This window comes from Camelus bactrianus, chromosome 32 (genome assembly GCF_048773025.1).
Source record: "Camelus bactrianus isolate YW-2024 breed Bactrian camel chromosome 32, ASM4877302v1, whole genome shotgun sequence".
Classification (NCBI taxonomy): Eukaryota; Metazoa; Chordata; class Mammalia; order Artiodactyla; family Camelidae; genus Camelus; species Camelus bactrianus.
In genome coordinates, this window is record NC_133570.1 from 14,900,101 (window position 1) to 14,914,742 (window position 14,642).

Here is a 14,642-nt window from a genome sequence, read left to right on the forward strand (position 1 = left end):
TGAAAAAAAAAATCCAAGTTATAAAATGGTATGTACAGAATGATCCAAATCCTGAAAAAAAAAGTGTGTGTTTGTATACCATAGGGGAAAAAATGCAAGAATCTGTTCTGTTTGTTAATAATACTTATCTTTAAATCTCAGGATTATTGGGTGATTTTAACTTTATATTTGTTTTAATTTTCTAATTTTTTTTTACAGTGAATTTGCGTTGGATTTGACAAAGGCTTACTTGTGTAATAAACATGATTGAAAAAGTGTAAAGAAATTGACAACTGCTTTCCCTGCTTATAATAAATCATCTACCTCCCTTGGGATGTTTGGAGCCAAGAGAGCAGCCCAAGGGGAAGGCACCGCCAGTAGCCAAAGCCACGGGGCCCCTCCCAAGTCTTGAAGCCTGGGGAATGTGCCTTGTGTTCCTTTGGTTGGAGACAGCTGGCTGTCTGGAGTGTAGCCCCTGTGCAGCCTGAATGTGGACGCTTGGCTTCCATTCTGGGGCAACAGCAGAGGGAAGAAAAATGATCGTGGCTCTGCCGCGGTGCCCCCAGCGGGTAATCATGCCAGCTTTTCACAAGATATTGGGAATTGCTGGCATCCTTCTTTCTCCTCTGTTGCGTGTTTAACCTGTACAGAATTTGAGAGTAGGCAATGGACGTTCACATTTAATTGACATATGGCTGTTCATCCTGGATTATCACCCTCACTTTTCCTGGACAAACTGGCACCCCCTCGGGTAGAGTGATGAATCCAATGTGCAGTAGTCAGCAAGCTGAAAACCCAGCACTCCACCTGGGCCTTCTAGATCGGAATCCAGCTTCCTTTCCCAGCCCTGTTCTGCTGAGACAGGGGAGCAGCTTATCCCAGGGATGGGCAAGAAATGCCAATTCCAACTGATTGGTAGTGGTGGCGTGTGGCGCTGTGTAAGAAGGAGCCTGAGGCTGGATCCAGATTCAGCAGGAAGGAGTTTGGTAATCCATTAGTAATGTCTGCCATGGCTTCCCACAGAGGTAGTGGAAGAGTGTGTACCTGACATTTCTGGGTTCCTACGCCAAAGCCTTCACAGATTTCAAAACGGTGGGACCTCAGAGGTAGGTATGGGTCTTCAGGCTGCCTAAGGTTCTCCCAACCCTACAGCTCCCCAAGAGAGCAAACCAGCAGGACAGGAATTTCTCCGTGCTTTGAGATGACACATTAGGGTTATAGATCTCCAAGAACCAAAATACTTATAAATCTGACTAATTGATTAGTTAGCCCTGACAAGCTCGCCACTGTAATTCAGCATCTGTAATTACATTTCACATTAAAACATGCAAAGTTAAAATGAAAGCCAGTGAGAAATGGCGTGACACTTCCTGCACCAGCCCACTTCCAACCTTGCCACAATTGTCCGTCTGTCCCTCCTCCTGCCAGAGGAGACGTCTCCAAGGGGCAGGGGCTGTAGTTCCAGAAGCTGCTTCCTTTGGCTACTTTTTCTCTCAGTTCCCTCCAGGGCTGTTTCCTGCTGTGCCAGGGACCAGGTCCAGCTGCCCTCCCTGTGGGGCTGCGTTTAGTTGAGACAAATGCATTTTTCAAGGGGATGGACATTTTGGGTTTCCCATGTACCATGCCCTCCAGCCAAAGAAAGCACCTGTAGTTGAGCAAAGGCAGATTGTCTTGTTGCAACGAGAGAGCACACAAAGCTGGGAACTGCAGGGTGTTTCAGGAAGAGGGTGTTAGAAAGGACTTAGAGAATCTGGGCTTGTGTTGGGTGCTTTGGGGAGGGCTCAAGGAAGCAGGGGTATCCTATTACTGGGTGTCTTAATAAACGTCTAAGAGGAAGGGAGGAAAGGATGAGGCTAAAGTTGTAAAGGAATACTTTGGAGGGTCAGGCAGGCACAGTCCCCAACCCCAAGGAGCTGGCTTGGGTGACCCACCTTCTGCGTGTGCATGCTCACACACACAAACACACGCGTGCACGCAGCCAGGATGTGATTTGTAGTATATTTGAGTGCTCACTTATGCTAGGCACTGCATGTATGTACCATTCAACTTCACGGCAACCCTACGTGAGAATTATCACCCCCATTTTGCAGGCTTGGTGAGGGTAGATGACTCGCCCCCGGTCACAGGGAGGAAGTGGCCATGGCTAAATCTGAATTCTAGTCTGTCTAATTCCAGAACCCGAATCCTTCCCATTGCCCTGGGGGCCAGAGCAGGCTTTAGAAGCCCTGAAAGTAGCAGGAACCGTCTGGTGGAGATTTGCTGTGTCTGGGGACTCGCCCTCCAGTCCTCCTTCTCTTGACAGTCATGCCTCTATTTCCTTTTGGGACTTTTCTCCCGCAGAATACAATCTCCGTGAAGGTCTTTATTTGTCTCATTTTCAACACATTAGGAATGTTACTGGTTTCCTATTTAGTGTCCGTCTCTCCCAAAACAGACTGTATCCCAGTGCCTGGAACAGTGCTTGGCATGCAGCAGGTGCCCCAAAATATTTGTTGAATGAATAAATGAAAGAATAACCTCTGGGTCTCGCCCAATCTACTCTCTCCCCCTGGTTTTTCTCTGAATTTCCCTAAAGACCCCTGCGTGATCTCAACGAGGACAGGTTCCTGGCTGGAGCTGAGTCATTCCTGCTCACAGAGTCCTGAAGAGATTCAGGGGCGGCCTCTGCCATTCCCCGCAACACTAGTGGAGGTGGAATGGGGGCCTCCGTAGTCACACAGGCACAGGGCCGGATTTCCACTCTGGCACTTTCTAGCTGTGTGATCTTATTACAGGGAATCCACCTCTCTGAACCTCTGTGTCCTCATCTGCAGAAAGGACCGGTTACACTCCCAGTGCCCAGAGTCCCTGGGGTGGATTAAATGTGGCCACTGGTGCAGAGAGGGCTGAGTGCCGTGCTGGGCCTGGGTGAAGTCCCGGGGGACAGCAGCTACTGCTATTACCATTTACCGTGTGATGCCCTCCATTGCCGTCCTTGGTGACAGATGTGTTCTAATTCATGCCGTTCACCTCCACACCTTTGGTCTGGCCGCTACCTCTGCCCCAAATGCCTCCCTTCTTGTCTCCAAAGTGGAAACCCTCTTTCCAAGTGAAATAAAAGAACATATCCTTTTGAAACCATAAACAAAATGAAAAGACAACCTACGGACTGGGAGAAAATATTGGCAAACAATGCAACTGACAAAGGCTTAATTTCCAGAATATATAAACAGCTCACACAACTCAATAACAAAAGAACAAACAACCCAATCAAAAAACAGGCAGAAGACCTAAATAGACATTTCTCCAATGAAGACACACAGATGGCCAATAGGCACATGAAAAGATGCTCAACATTGCTAATTATCAGAGAAATGCAAATCAAAACTACAATGAGGTATCACCTCACACCAGTCAGAATGGCCCTCATTCAAAAGTCCACAAACAATCAATGCTGGAGAGGGTGTGGAGAAAAGGGAACCCTCTGGCACTGCTGGTGGGAAGGTAATTTGGTACAGACACTACAGAGAACAGTGTGGAGATTCCTTAAGAAACTAAAAAAAGATTTACCATATAATCTAGCAATCCCACTCCTGGGCATATATCCAGAGAAAACTTTAATTTGAAACAATACATGCACCTCAGTGTTCATAGCAGCACTATTCACAATAGCCAAGACATGGAAGTAACCTACATGTCTATCAACAGATGACTGGATAAAGAAGTCATGGGGTGTGTGTGTGTGTGTGTGTGCGCAATGGAATACTACTCAGCCATAAAAGAAAATAAAATAATGTCATTTGCAGCAACACGGATGGATCTAGAGATTATTATACTAAATGAAGTCAGAAAGATAAACATCACAATATTACTTATATGTGGAATCTAAAAAAAGATAAAATGAGCTTATTTACAAAACAGAAAGAGACTCACAGAAAACAAACTTATGATTACCAAAGAGGAAGAAGGGGGATAAATTAGGAGTTTGGAATTAGCATATACAAATTACTATATACCAAATAGATAAACAACAAGGACCTACTGTATGACATAGGGAACTATACTCAATATCCTGTAATAACCCATAATGAAAAAGAATATAAAAAAGTATATATGTATAACTGAATCACTGTGCTGTACTGTACACCAGAAACTAACACAACATTGTAAATCAAGTATACTTCAATAAAAACATTTTTAAAAGAGGAACACATTCTTTGTGGCCCCTTTCTGCCTAAACAGACATGCCCCCTCTTCTCTGACCCCCACGCACCGCTTGTCCCGTTACCATAAAGATGCTCTGTAAGAGGAGACCCATTATGCCCATTTCTCGGATAAGGAAAGTGAGGCTTGCAGCAGTGGCCAAAGCTCCCGCAGCCAGTGAGTGGCCAGGCTGGGCCTGGTACCCACGTCGGTCTGACCCCATGGCCCATGTTTCCACCACTGCCTGGAACTGTTCACACTACTCAGGACAGATACTACTATTACTGGGGTGATTATACTGATGAAGAAACAAGGTGCAGGGAGTTGGAAGCTTGCCCAGGGTCACTCACCTGATCTGAGCCAGTTTTTGAAGCCAAGTTCAGGGTCAGCCCACCTGCCTGATTGCTGGGCCTTGAAGGATGACACTCTGACCCTTGCTCCTCAGTGTGGTCTGTGGGGCAAGGCTCCACCCAGACTCGGGACCATGTGAGTGCTTGGGAAGCTCTGATTTGGCTTTCTCTGTGGCTTCCCCTGGGGGTTCATCTTCAGCAGGGTCTCTTCTGTCGTCATTGAGTGGATTCCTGCACTCTGGCTTCTTGGTGGGGGGGGGTTTAAACTGACAGACCCACTCCAGCCCCCCTTAACCTTTGAGTGTCCCTACCGCTCAGAAACAACCACTTTTCAAGGGCTGAGAGAACCACGAAGGGAAAGCTGCTATGAGTCCCGGGTTGGGGAGATGCTGCACATAAGTGCATGTGGAAGCTTGGAGCTCGGCCAGGGCTCGGGCAGTGGAGGAGCTGCACACCCGGGGCTGAGGGTGGAGCCCTGCGGGAGCTACTCAGGGTTCAGCTGATGTCAGCAGGAGCCTCCTTGCACTGCAGGTGGAAAACAGACAACTCCTGGAAGGACGTCAAGGCCTCCTCCTCCTCCTCCTCCTCCTCCCGCGTACCATGGTGGGTGCCGTTCTCCCTCTTTGATGGAAGCCCAGGGAAGCAAGTGGCCGGACCCCTGGCCTCCCGGCTAGTGGAAGGCAGAGCTGGCACGTGAACCCAGCCAGTTCCAGAGGCTCCAAGCCCAAGCTCTCTCTAGCACCCTCAGTTAGATCTGTAAATATTCAGCCGGGCCCTGGAGTCAGCTGCCATCTGTTAAGCACGTGCTTGTAACAAATGTTAACCATCACGATGATTAAAATGAGGAGGCTGTTTCAGTCTGGACTCCGGGCTCCAAAGGCTGGAGAGATCCATGGATCCCACCTGGGACTCAGCGCAACCTTCTCAGTGTTACCCTGGCTGGGTGCGTAGGCAGGTGTAGGGGGTGGGGGGGCATGTGTGTGGTGGTTGGGAGCGCCCCAGGGCCACACAAGCCTGGAAACACCTGGGCCAGGATCCCTCTGGCTGGAGAACTCGTTGCTCGTGTACCATCCCTCTGGGCTGAAGGGCCACAGCCAGTGTAGGGAAGCGGGTGTGCCTTTCCCCGCCCCGCACAAGTCCCGCAGAGATCTCAGGTGGCCCTTCTCCATGTCATTCCCCATCATCCTGCTGTGACTGTCAGCAGCCCCAGAAGCAGTCACTCTGGAAGCCTGGCCAGAGCCCGGGCAACAGGCAGTGGGCAGCCCAGTATTCGTCCAGTGAAAGGTGAGGAGATGCAGGAAGAGGACTGGTATCTGAGTCCGACTCGGAGCCGGGAGCTGCGCTGGGCACACAGCCCGCCTTGCTGAGTTCTCAGCCCGGGCAGCAGCACCAAGCCTCCTAGAAACCCCCGCAGAGAGGCCGCCCCAGGCTGACTCAGAGCAGGAAGTGAGGGACTGTGTTTGCACATGTGTGTGTGCTCCTGGGAAAAGCACACCGAATAGACCACTTTTCACAGTTCTTCGGCCACTCTTAGTGACTGAAGAGGTTTCCACGAGATAAGACTTTGGTCAAAGGGAGCCCTGGATCTACACGTTAGCCAGGCTTAGGGATGACCCGCCTGTCCGTGCCCCTCACACAGGCAGCCGTGTGCTATCTGCTGATCAGCAGCACAAAGGTAGGCTGATGGCTTCAATGCAGTCAGAAACAGTGGTGACCAGTGTTTCTCAAACTCTGTTCCACCTGAACATTCTCAGGCACTTGCAAGTTCTGTCAGTGCATTAAAATGGTCATTTTAAATAATTTTTTTAAAAACTCACTTATTTTTCCTGGTTATAAAGACAAACTTTCTCTTTGCGGTGCTAACTTGTAATTAAAAGCCAAAATATCACAGAATGAGGCTTTAGTTCTCTAGGTGGGCGGGTCTCACGCTGGAGGCCGTGGGTGGATTTGGGGACTCCAGGGTTTTTCCCTTCGCAGGACAGAAGAGCCCCGTGGGAGGAGGTCCACGTGCATGAATTCCCCTCAGGAGCCCAGGTGGCCTGACTGTTGGAAAAGGGCCTGTCGGGCTTTCAAGACTTCTTTCCTGATGCTCAGATCCTCAGGTGCCCTGGGCCAGGGTCGGGCATCGAGAATGCACAGGAACTTCCAGCTGCCATAGTGGGGCCAAGGCCACCCCAGGAGAAGCGGGAGAGACCGGCAGGGCTGAGCTGGGTGTTCTGCTGAGTGTAAACTTGCGCTTGTGGAACAGAGAAAGATGGGGACGGCGTGTCCTGCAAACATGATTCTCAGTAAAGGAGGCAAGCTGAGCACACCCAGGTGTAGCTGTAAAATCTTACTTCAAACGTTCTTAAATTAACTGAATTCTTTTCAGCAAACACCTATCACTTCTTTACGTAATTGTGTAAAACGTGTAACCCGGGGTGATGGCTGCCGTGGGCAGTGCATAAGAAGGATGGGGAGGGAGCGTGGAGGGTGCTAAGGGCACTTGAACTTTACCTGAAAGGTGTTACTTCTTAAAACAAAATCAGAAGCGAATATTACAAACTGCCAACCACTGCCGGCCTGGGTGAGTCAGGGAGCCCTGGCCGGCTGCTGTGTCCTCCGTGCCTTCTTCCCACTGTGGGAGCTTCCGTGCTCTTTAAGCCCCCAACGCCTCATCTTGAGCTCTCCCAGGAGACGATCAGAAAGTGCTCCTTGAGATAAGAAGCAGAACACAGCCACTGTGCCGAAGTACAAATTTAATAAAGCCTTTGATCACATTTTAATCCATAAGTTATCTATGAAAACAAAAAAAACCCCAGAACTTTTTAGAACCCTCAAGAGCCATCGCGGTGTCAGTGAACACCAGCTGTAACAGCACAGATTCAGTGTTTTAGACAGTGCAGTCCCTCCAGCTGCTGGAGAGAAGATAAATGAAATTATACACTACCCCTCCTCAAGAAAAGCGCGAAGCTGATGTTGGTGCCTATAAACCACTCTCCTCTCCCGTCGCACACTGGCTGACTACTAGGGAATGAAAATTGTGATGGGATCAAACCTCTTTGTGCAGGTTGACAGTCCTTTAGCCACCAGTATAAACATGCCAGCCTGCTCCATCCATGCATGACACGCATGTTCAGAAGAAATTTTCAAAGGAGTCGAGTGTTTAAAGATAGTGGCAAGTCCACAGAGTGAGAGGTTCCTAAAGAATCTTAAATAATCATAATAAATTCCTGTCTGTCTAAACTCCCTGCCGTCTTTCCATCAAAGTAACAGGCACTCTGTTCTCTGGAAGCCCAAGGGCTCTAGCATCGCCCAGCTCGGGCCTGGGCAGGACGCCAGCACCCAGCTAAAACCTGCTGCTGGAAGCCATGGACACAGGTCCTGCCTGCTTTGCCAACAGCATGAAGGTTCTCTCTGGAAGGTGTTTTGCTGCTTGGACGAGAGCTGCAAGCCCTATGCCGGCTCCACAGGGTGGAGGAGGGACCAGGTTTCTAGTCTGGCTTCAATCTGGGTAGCGGGGATGCACCAGAAGTGGGATGGGGAGGTGGTCGAGGGTGGGTGGCTGTCAAAATGGATCACTAACGTGGCCTCTGCCTCAAGTCCCTGGATCTAGAGTAAAGTTCTGATGATAAAGGTGAAGAATGACGACAGAAGAGCATGATGGGTTGGAAGAGAAAACAAAGTGAAAAACCAAAAAACCAACCCGGAGGGCCTGTGAGTTTCCTCAGCCCCAGGAGCCTCCGTCAGTGCAAAGGGCTCCCGCGTTCTCAGTGCTGAGGAAGGACGGCAAACAAGACCCAAGTTTCTTGGGACTTTTACAGTCTACGGAGTAAAGCCACTGCCCAGACAGGACAGGTTCCTTCCTTGGGCTGGTGTCTGATCCTCATGGGACAACACGTGCAGAAAACAAGCAGGGGAAAGGCAGCCGCCCCTTGGGAATTAGCAGGTTCTGAGGAAACAGCTGCTGCCTTCTGGCAATGGAGCTGCTCTTAAGGGCCAAGTTTTTTTCCCCCAAATCCAGGATGCCCACAATGGGAGTGAGCTGGTGGGGGCTTCCTGGCCTGCTTAGGACTCAAAGCATCCGAGGTGAGAGCGGGGAGGGGGGCTGCCACCGTGCGGAATGCGTGGCTTTGAGGTGGGAGTGGCACCCCGAACGTCCCGTGCTTTGTGACCTTCCCAGTAGGTGCCTCTGCCTCCCCGGGGAGCAGGTGCGCCTGGCTGCCCCGAGAGAAGCAGCGTGGACAGGACGGAGGCGGAGACTCTGGTGGGTGCATAGAGGCTTGGCGAGGCCTAACCTGAGAAGTTTTCAGAAACGGAAGGAGGGCCTCTCACTCTTGCTAGGCTTCGTGCCCTCAGGCTCATGTCCTGAAAACCACTATGGATCCTTGGAATTCCTGGGACTTGTTCATGTGCAGCTCGCTCAGAAAGTTAAGGAAGAAAAAGACTCACAAAAAAGACCAAACTATCAAAAAGAGGAGCCCCACTGCCATCGCAGGCCTGGGCTGCAGACCCCTGGGAAGCAGGAAAGAAGGACCAGTGCTGGCGGCGTCGGAGGTTTATTGTCAACACCCTCTTCCCATTAGTGTCGCCTGGAGAGGCTGCGTAGTGTCGTCAAGTGCATCCAAAGCTCTTGAGGCCTCAGGGGAGTTCATGGCTATAGAGAGGCTCTGGGGGCCGCTGTCCCCTGGCCCGTTGGTTGTGCTCTCAGGGGAACGCCGCCTCCCGGGGCAGAGGGTCCCCGGGAGCCCAGGAGTCCCCGAGGGCAGGCGCTAAGAGAGCTCGAAGCCTGTGTTCATGCTGATGGCGTAGCGCAGCTTCTCCCGGAGAACACTCTTTTTGCTGTAGTTGGGCAGCTTGAGTAGGTTGAAGCAGGTGGAGGAGGTGGGCAGACGGCCGCCCGGCTCCCGCTTGCGGATGGTGAAGAAGCCGCGGAGGACGCTGCCCAGGGTGTCTCCGGTGTCCTGCAAGCACACCCCACAGCCTCGGATCGGGGGGTGCCCAGTGTGGGTGCCGGGGGAGAGGGCCAGCGGGCCCCACAAAGAGGACAACTGGCCTGGAGAGCTGGGTGCACAGAAACAAGCCTGGCTCCTCAGGCCCCTCGCAGGGGAAGCCTGCATTTAAGCAGTGCTTGAAAACAGGGCCTTCTTGTTAACCGCTAATTATTGGTAAATCAATTTTCAAAGAACTGGAATACTGCAAAAATATTTTGGTAACAAAACATTTCTGAATGCAGCTCACTGTTTCCTCCCAGACCTCTCCAGTGCTGTGGCCTGCGGCAAGCTGGAACTTGGGGAAGCCTTCCTTAAGTAGGGGGGCTGAGGATGGTCCAGTGTCACCTGAGAGCAGGGACCAGAGCAGAGACTATGGCATCATGGACGGCAGCTACGCTCAGAGGCTGTTGGGTTTTTACGGGAGATGAGAAACTTCTAACAGCTGCCGTCTGAGCAGTCACTATGGCTAGGCTCACAGCACACTGAAAACGAGAACTCGGAGGGCGTCCCTCCTCTCCGGGCACAGGAGGAAGCGAGGCAGCTGGCCCCGGCGCACCGGCAGCAGGCGGAGGAGCTGGCATTTAAGCCCATGCTCGTCAAGTCCCTAAGCCCACGTCCTTACCCTCTCCCGCACTGCCTCTCAGGCCCGGAGCCCCAGCCGGACCAGTAGCTACTAAAACTGCCCCCAAGTACTCCTCCCTGAGGGAGTGAAGAGAAAAGGACCTCCATGAGAGCTGAGGCCCCGCCTCCTCAGGCGCCCTCTGTGAAGCCAGCCTGCTCTCCTGGCCTGAGGACCACGGCCCCTTGTCCCCCCGCTGCTCGCCCGTGTGCGGTGAGGGCCCCACCCAGCAGGTGCAGCAGACAGCAACCGATAGGGGCCGACTCCTCCCCTGCAGTTACCTGATCGTCTGACACTTCCACACAGCGGATGGAGAAAGGAGGCTTGAGGTAGGCGAATCCCAGAAGCGGAGGCCTGGAGCAGCTGGTCACAAACTACAACACAAGGCAGGGTCAGGGACAGAGAGGGGCTGACCGAGGCCTGTCATTAGGGGGAGATGATGCAGTGAGAGCTCCGGAGAGGACGGGAGAGGGAGAAGCTGGTTGGCCAGTAAGGGTGGCAGGGGGAGGCCTGGAGCCAGGGTGCAGGAAGCGCAGGTGTGGGTCACACCACAAAGACGGCTTCCTTCTCAGCTGACCCAGGCAGCAGATCCTATTTAGAAGCACTGTCTGGAGTTCTTCACAAACCCACCTCATCTCATCACTCCACGGGGACTGTGTGACTTGATCAGTTTTAAGGATGAGGAGGCACAGGCAGGAGAGTCTGTGCCCTGCCCAGCTCCAGCTCCACAGGCCTGCTGCCAGCCAGGGCTGGTCCAAGGAGGGAGGGGTGGTCACCCTCCTGGCACTGAGGACGATCAGAGGGCGGGGAAGCCGCACTGCTCTACTGTCGTTACTTTGAAAGAAAGCCCAGTCACACGCACTCTTGTACAACAGTTCTGTGTCCTCCCACCCTGCCCTGGGCCGTCGGCAGCCGCAGAAAAGAGCAGACACAGGACAGGGAACTGCAGGTGTGGTGCCATCCGCAGACATAAACTGGGCTCAGTACCCTGCCTTGGATAAGCGAACCTCTTAATAACTTCACTTTTTCCTGGTGTAAGGTATCACATCTGGCTTCCTGGGTCTACGAGAGCATCTACATACGCAAGACCACGCGCACAGGTAACGTATAAAATACCTTCAGAAACATGGCTCTCTCGTCGGGCGTGAAGTCAGACGCCAGGATATCCCAGAGCCAGATAATGACCCTGTGACTTCCATGAAAGCCACCATAGTACACCGTGTGCCTCCTGAAAACAATGCAGACAACGGGCTGAGTCACACACTCCGACGGGCACTGACAGACACAGGCAGGCAGGGAACTGAGTTAGACAAGCGGTACACTGTGTTCTCGCTGGCCTGGGTAACGACCAGCTTCTCCTAAGCCAGGAGTTCACGCCTTAATAATCCCAGGTCCCCGGAAGCTAAATGGGTGGAGACTTGGTGCACAGACCTTGCTGCTCCCCAGCGGGAGCCGACAGGAGATCCTGTGACTGTTTCCTAAGACTTCGGAGAGCCCTGTGGTCCTCAAGAGCTGTATCCACTTCCTGGGCTCCAGGTAGACAAAGGGCTGAGCTTTTATTCCAAAGCAATTCACCCAGGGACCAGGGCAGAGGAGGACATCTGGAGATGGGACCCTGAACACTCTCTAGCAAAGGACCAGCCTGCTTTCCAGGAGGCCTAAGAATTTCGCCTTCGCCCCCATACTCGCTCCTTACTTTAAATCTTCCAGATCAATCTCAGCATTGTCCCCGGAGATGAGTCGCTGGAGCTCAGGGGTTGAGAACATCCGGGTCCACTCGGGTTTGATGATGGAACGGAATCCGCTAATGAGGGCAGCTGTCTGGTTCTTGATTTGAGTGTGCATTCGAAAGTGGGCCATCAGATGGATGTAGCTAATTCTGTAGCCAACAAGAGAAAACAATGGAAATTAGTAAGACAGGGCAGGCAGCTGCCAATGGGCAGAAAGATGAGTCTGGTCAGTTCTGAACCATTTTACAAAAGCACAGATAGCACCAGAGCCTTTCACCAGAACAACGACGGTGACAAGGATGACAGCTCTGCTGGCCGGCACACGGCGTGCTGCTGGGAACGCATTAGCATTCAAGGGCGTCAGCTCACGCATCCTCCCAAAAACAGCGGATCAGACATCGGGGTAACACTCCACTGTCAAGAATCAAAACGAGACATTCTCCAGCTAAGGAGAGGGCCCTTCTTAGTACAAAGGGACTTTGATTTAATTTCATCCTTTGGGACGTAAACCAATTAAGGTATTACTCAGTCCTCCAGAGAAAAACTGTTTCATGTTGAAACTTCAATCAAAACCTGGCTAGACTGGACAGAACCTAGAACGTGAAACGGTAAGACTGCAAAAAGTTTTAACCAAATGCAGCTCGCTGATTAGGTTCAATGAACAATTCAGAGCATTAACAACAGTTCCAAGCAGACGGTTTTCCGGGTCTGCTTTTACAAAGACAAGGAGCTCATCTACAGCTCCAGGATGTAATACAATGCTTCTGACCGGGCGAGATGCGTTCCGACGGGCTTGTCAGCTTTACTGATTTCTTAGCAGACCGTTTACTCAAGAGATGAGAGCCCAGCCCAGGTCCAACTGTCAAAATTCCAAATTAGTACAGTCCTGTTTTACCCCACAAGGCTCAGCTCTGACTTACTGGCCTTGAAATTATCCCTATTTAAGAAAAATTTTCCAGTGGCAAACCTGCACATTGATACACTTAAAATACAACTTTTTCTATCACTGCTACTCCTCTCATGTCCGCGTTGAGGGAGGTTGCTGTTCTGATGGCACCGTTCCATATTCCCCAAAGAGAGAGCGGGGGAGCCTGAAAGACTTTCCCAGGTACCACCCAGGGGGAGCAAGATCAAGTATCGCCCCGCAGGAGGGGGAACTGGCATTGCCCCCTTTTAAGAGAGTCTGCAGAACTGAATACCCCTGCCCTCAGGCTTGGGTTTTATGCGAAGAACATGCAAGAGTCTGTGAAATGCCTTTCCACGTAGGTCGCCGGCAGGACAGGAATCTCACTCCAACACAGGCTGCGTCAGCCCCAGGCTGCTGCACATACAGCTCCTGTCATCGCCCCATGCCATAACGCCTGGTAAAGCAGGGCCACCCCGAGGGGTCATATATCTGAGACGCTGTCGATCATGGCTTTCATTTGTTAAGGTCCTCCTTTGAGCCAGACGTCCAAGAAGCTATTTCACACGTGTTCTCAGGTGAAGCCCTCTGAAGGGACGGTTACAGGCACACGGTAGGTAGGCACAGGATCCACCCCTGCTCTCCCACACCCCCAGGCAGCTTCCTCCCTATCTGTGTTCCCTGTTCTTTCTTGGCGGTCACACTAACGCCCTGTGGCCAAGAGTCAAAACTGGTGTATTTCAGTCATGATGAGAATCGGGTCTGCTCTCTTGACTACTCTGACAGCCTAAATAAAAGCTCCCCAGGTGCGCGACTGACCCATCCGACCTGAGGTGATGCTCAGGGACCCTGGGCTGTGACGTGCATCTGATCCAAATGACTTGCTGGGTTGGTACTAAGTTCTCACCTGCCACTGAGGGAGTGATGCTCAGATTAACAGTTCAGATGCTCAGCTGAGCCTGGTGGCAGGAGAAGATTGATAAGAGTGACAAAGAGCCAATGTCTACTCCTCTGCCAGGTCCTACAGTTTTAGTTAGGTGAGAACAGGGCTGGGTGGAGATGCGCATCAAGGGGCTTTGCTTCGAGGGACCAAAGAGGCTGACATTTATGATACATTCCGAAAAGCCTGTTATCTGTGACAATAGCTGCCGGGCCTCAGAGCCTCCCCATGTCTAAGGACCCGTCTGCTGCATGTGAATTCATCATTGTGTCTTCTCAAGAACAGTGTTTTATACAACTGCCACATGCCATCATTCCAAAATGACCTGTCCCTCCAAGGAGTCTTCTGCCTCCGTGCCTCCTGGGTTCAGGACTGTGTGCCCCAGTGGCTCAGAATCCATCTGTCTGCATCTAAAGCTGTCACTGAATTCCTAGGAACACTGCGGCCCGGGTGACTCTGACCTCAGAAGTGCTATTGCAAAAAATGAATTGTCAATTCTTACTTTGCAAATCGAATTTAATATGATTTCGGCCTATGAACTGTAACCAGTAAATTCCATTATGATATTTATGGCCTCTTTCTACTTCAATCTATCTTAATAAATTCTCAAAGTAAGCCCGGAGAGCCAGAATGAAGTCTTCTCAAGTGGTGACCTTAAAAATCTAATTGCTATACTCACTTATTTTCATTTGTAACAGGGATGGTCTTCCCTCCAGGAATCAGTTCATGGCAAACAAGCTGGGGGAGAGAGAGGAAGGGGGGACAATTACTCGAGAGAATTCTAATGAGGAAATAAAGCTTCCTGAAGATGAAAGGGCCTGACGCCAACATCCATAATGAAGACAGAATGAAGATGAGACGTGTCTAGGGACAATCATTTTCACAAAGAGCCGGGGATTAGGTATCCACAAGCAGGCCCTGTGTGATCCGTACGAACGGTTCTCTCTGCAAACATCTGTCCTAAG

The 14,642-nt window shown here is 51.3% G+C and overlaps 1 protein-coding gene across 3 annotated transcripts in view; it reads right to left on the reverse strand.

The window, feature by feature from the left end:
- Nucleotides 1-7,232: 7,232 nt before the first annotated feature.
- The window catches only part of UBE3B (ubiquitin protein ligase E3B), a 47,366-nt gene continuing 39,956 nt past the window's right edge, over nucleotides 7,233-14,642 (reverse strand). For all 3 annotated transcript variants that reach the window (XM_045523068.2, XM_045523067.2, XM_010963576.3), the window contains 5 exons: nucleotides 14,357-14,415; nucleotides 11,800-11,982; nucleotides 11,220-11,331; nucleotides 10,385-10,477; nucleotides 7,233-9,454 (listed from right to left, as the gene is read on the reverse strand). In XM_045523068.2, coding sequence (XP_045379024.2) covers nucleotides 9,263-9,454; nucleotides 10,385-10,477; nucleotides 11,220-11,331; nucleotides 11,800-11,982; nucleotides 14,357-14,415 — 639 coding nt within the window. In that variant the 3' untranslated portion in view covers nucleotides 7,233-9,262. The remainder of the gene's footprint in view (nucleotides 9,455-10,384; nucleotides 10,478-11,219; nucleotides 11,332-11,799; nucleotides 11,983-14,356; nucleotides 14,416-14,642) is intronic.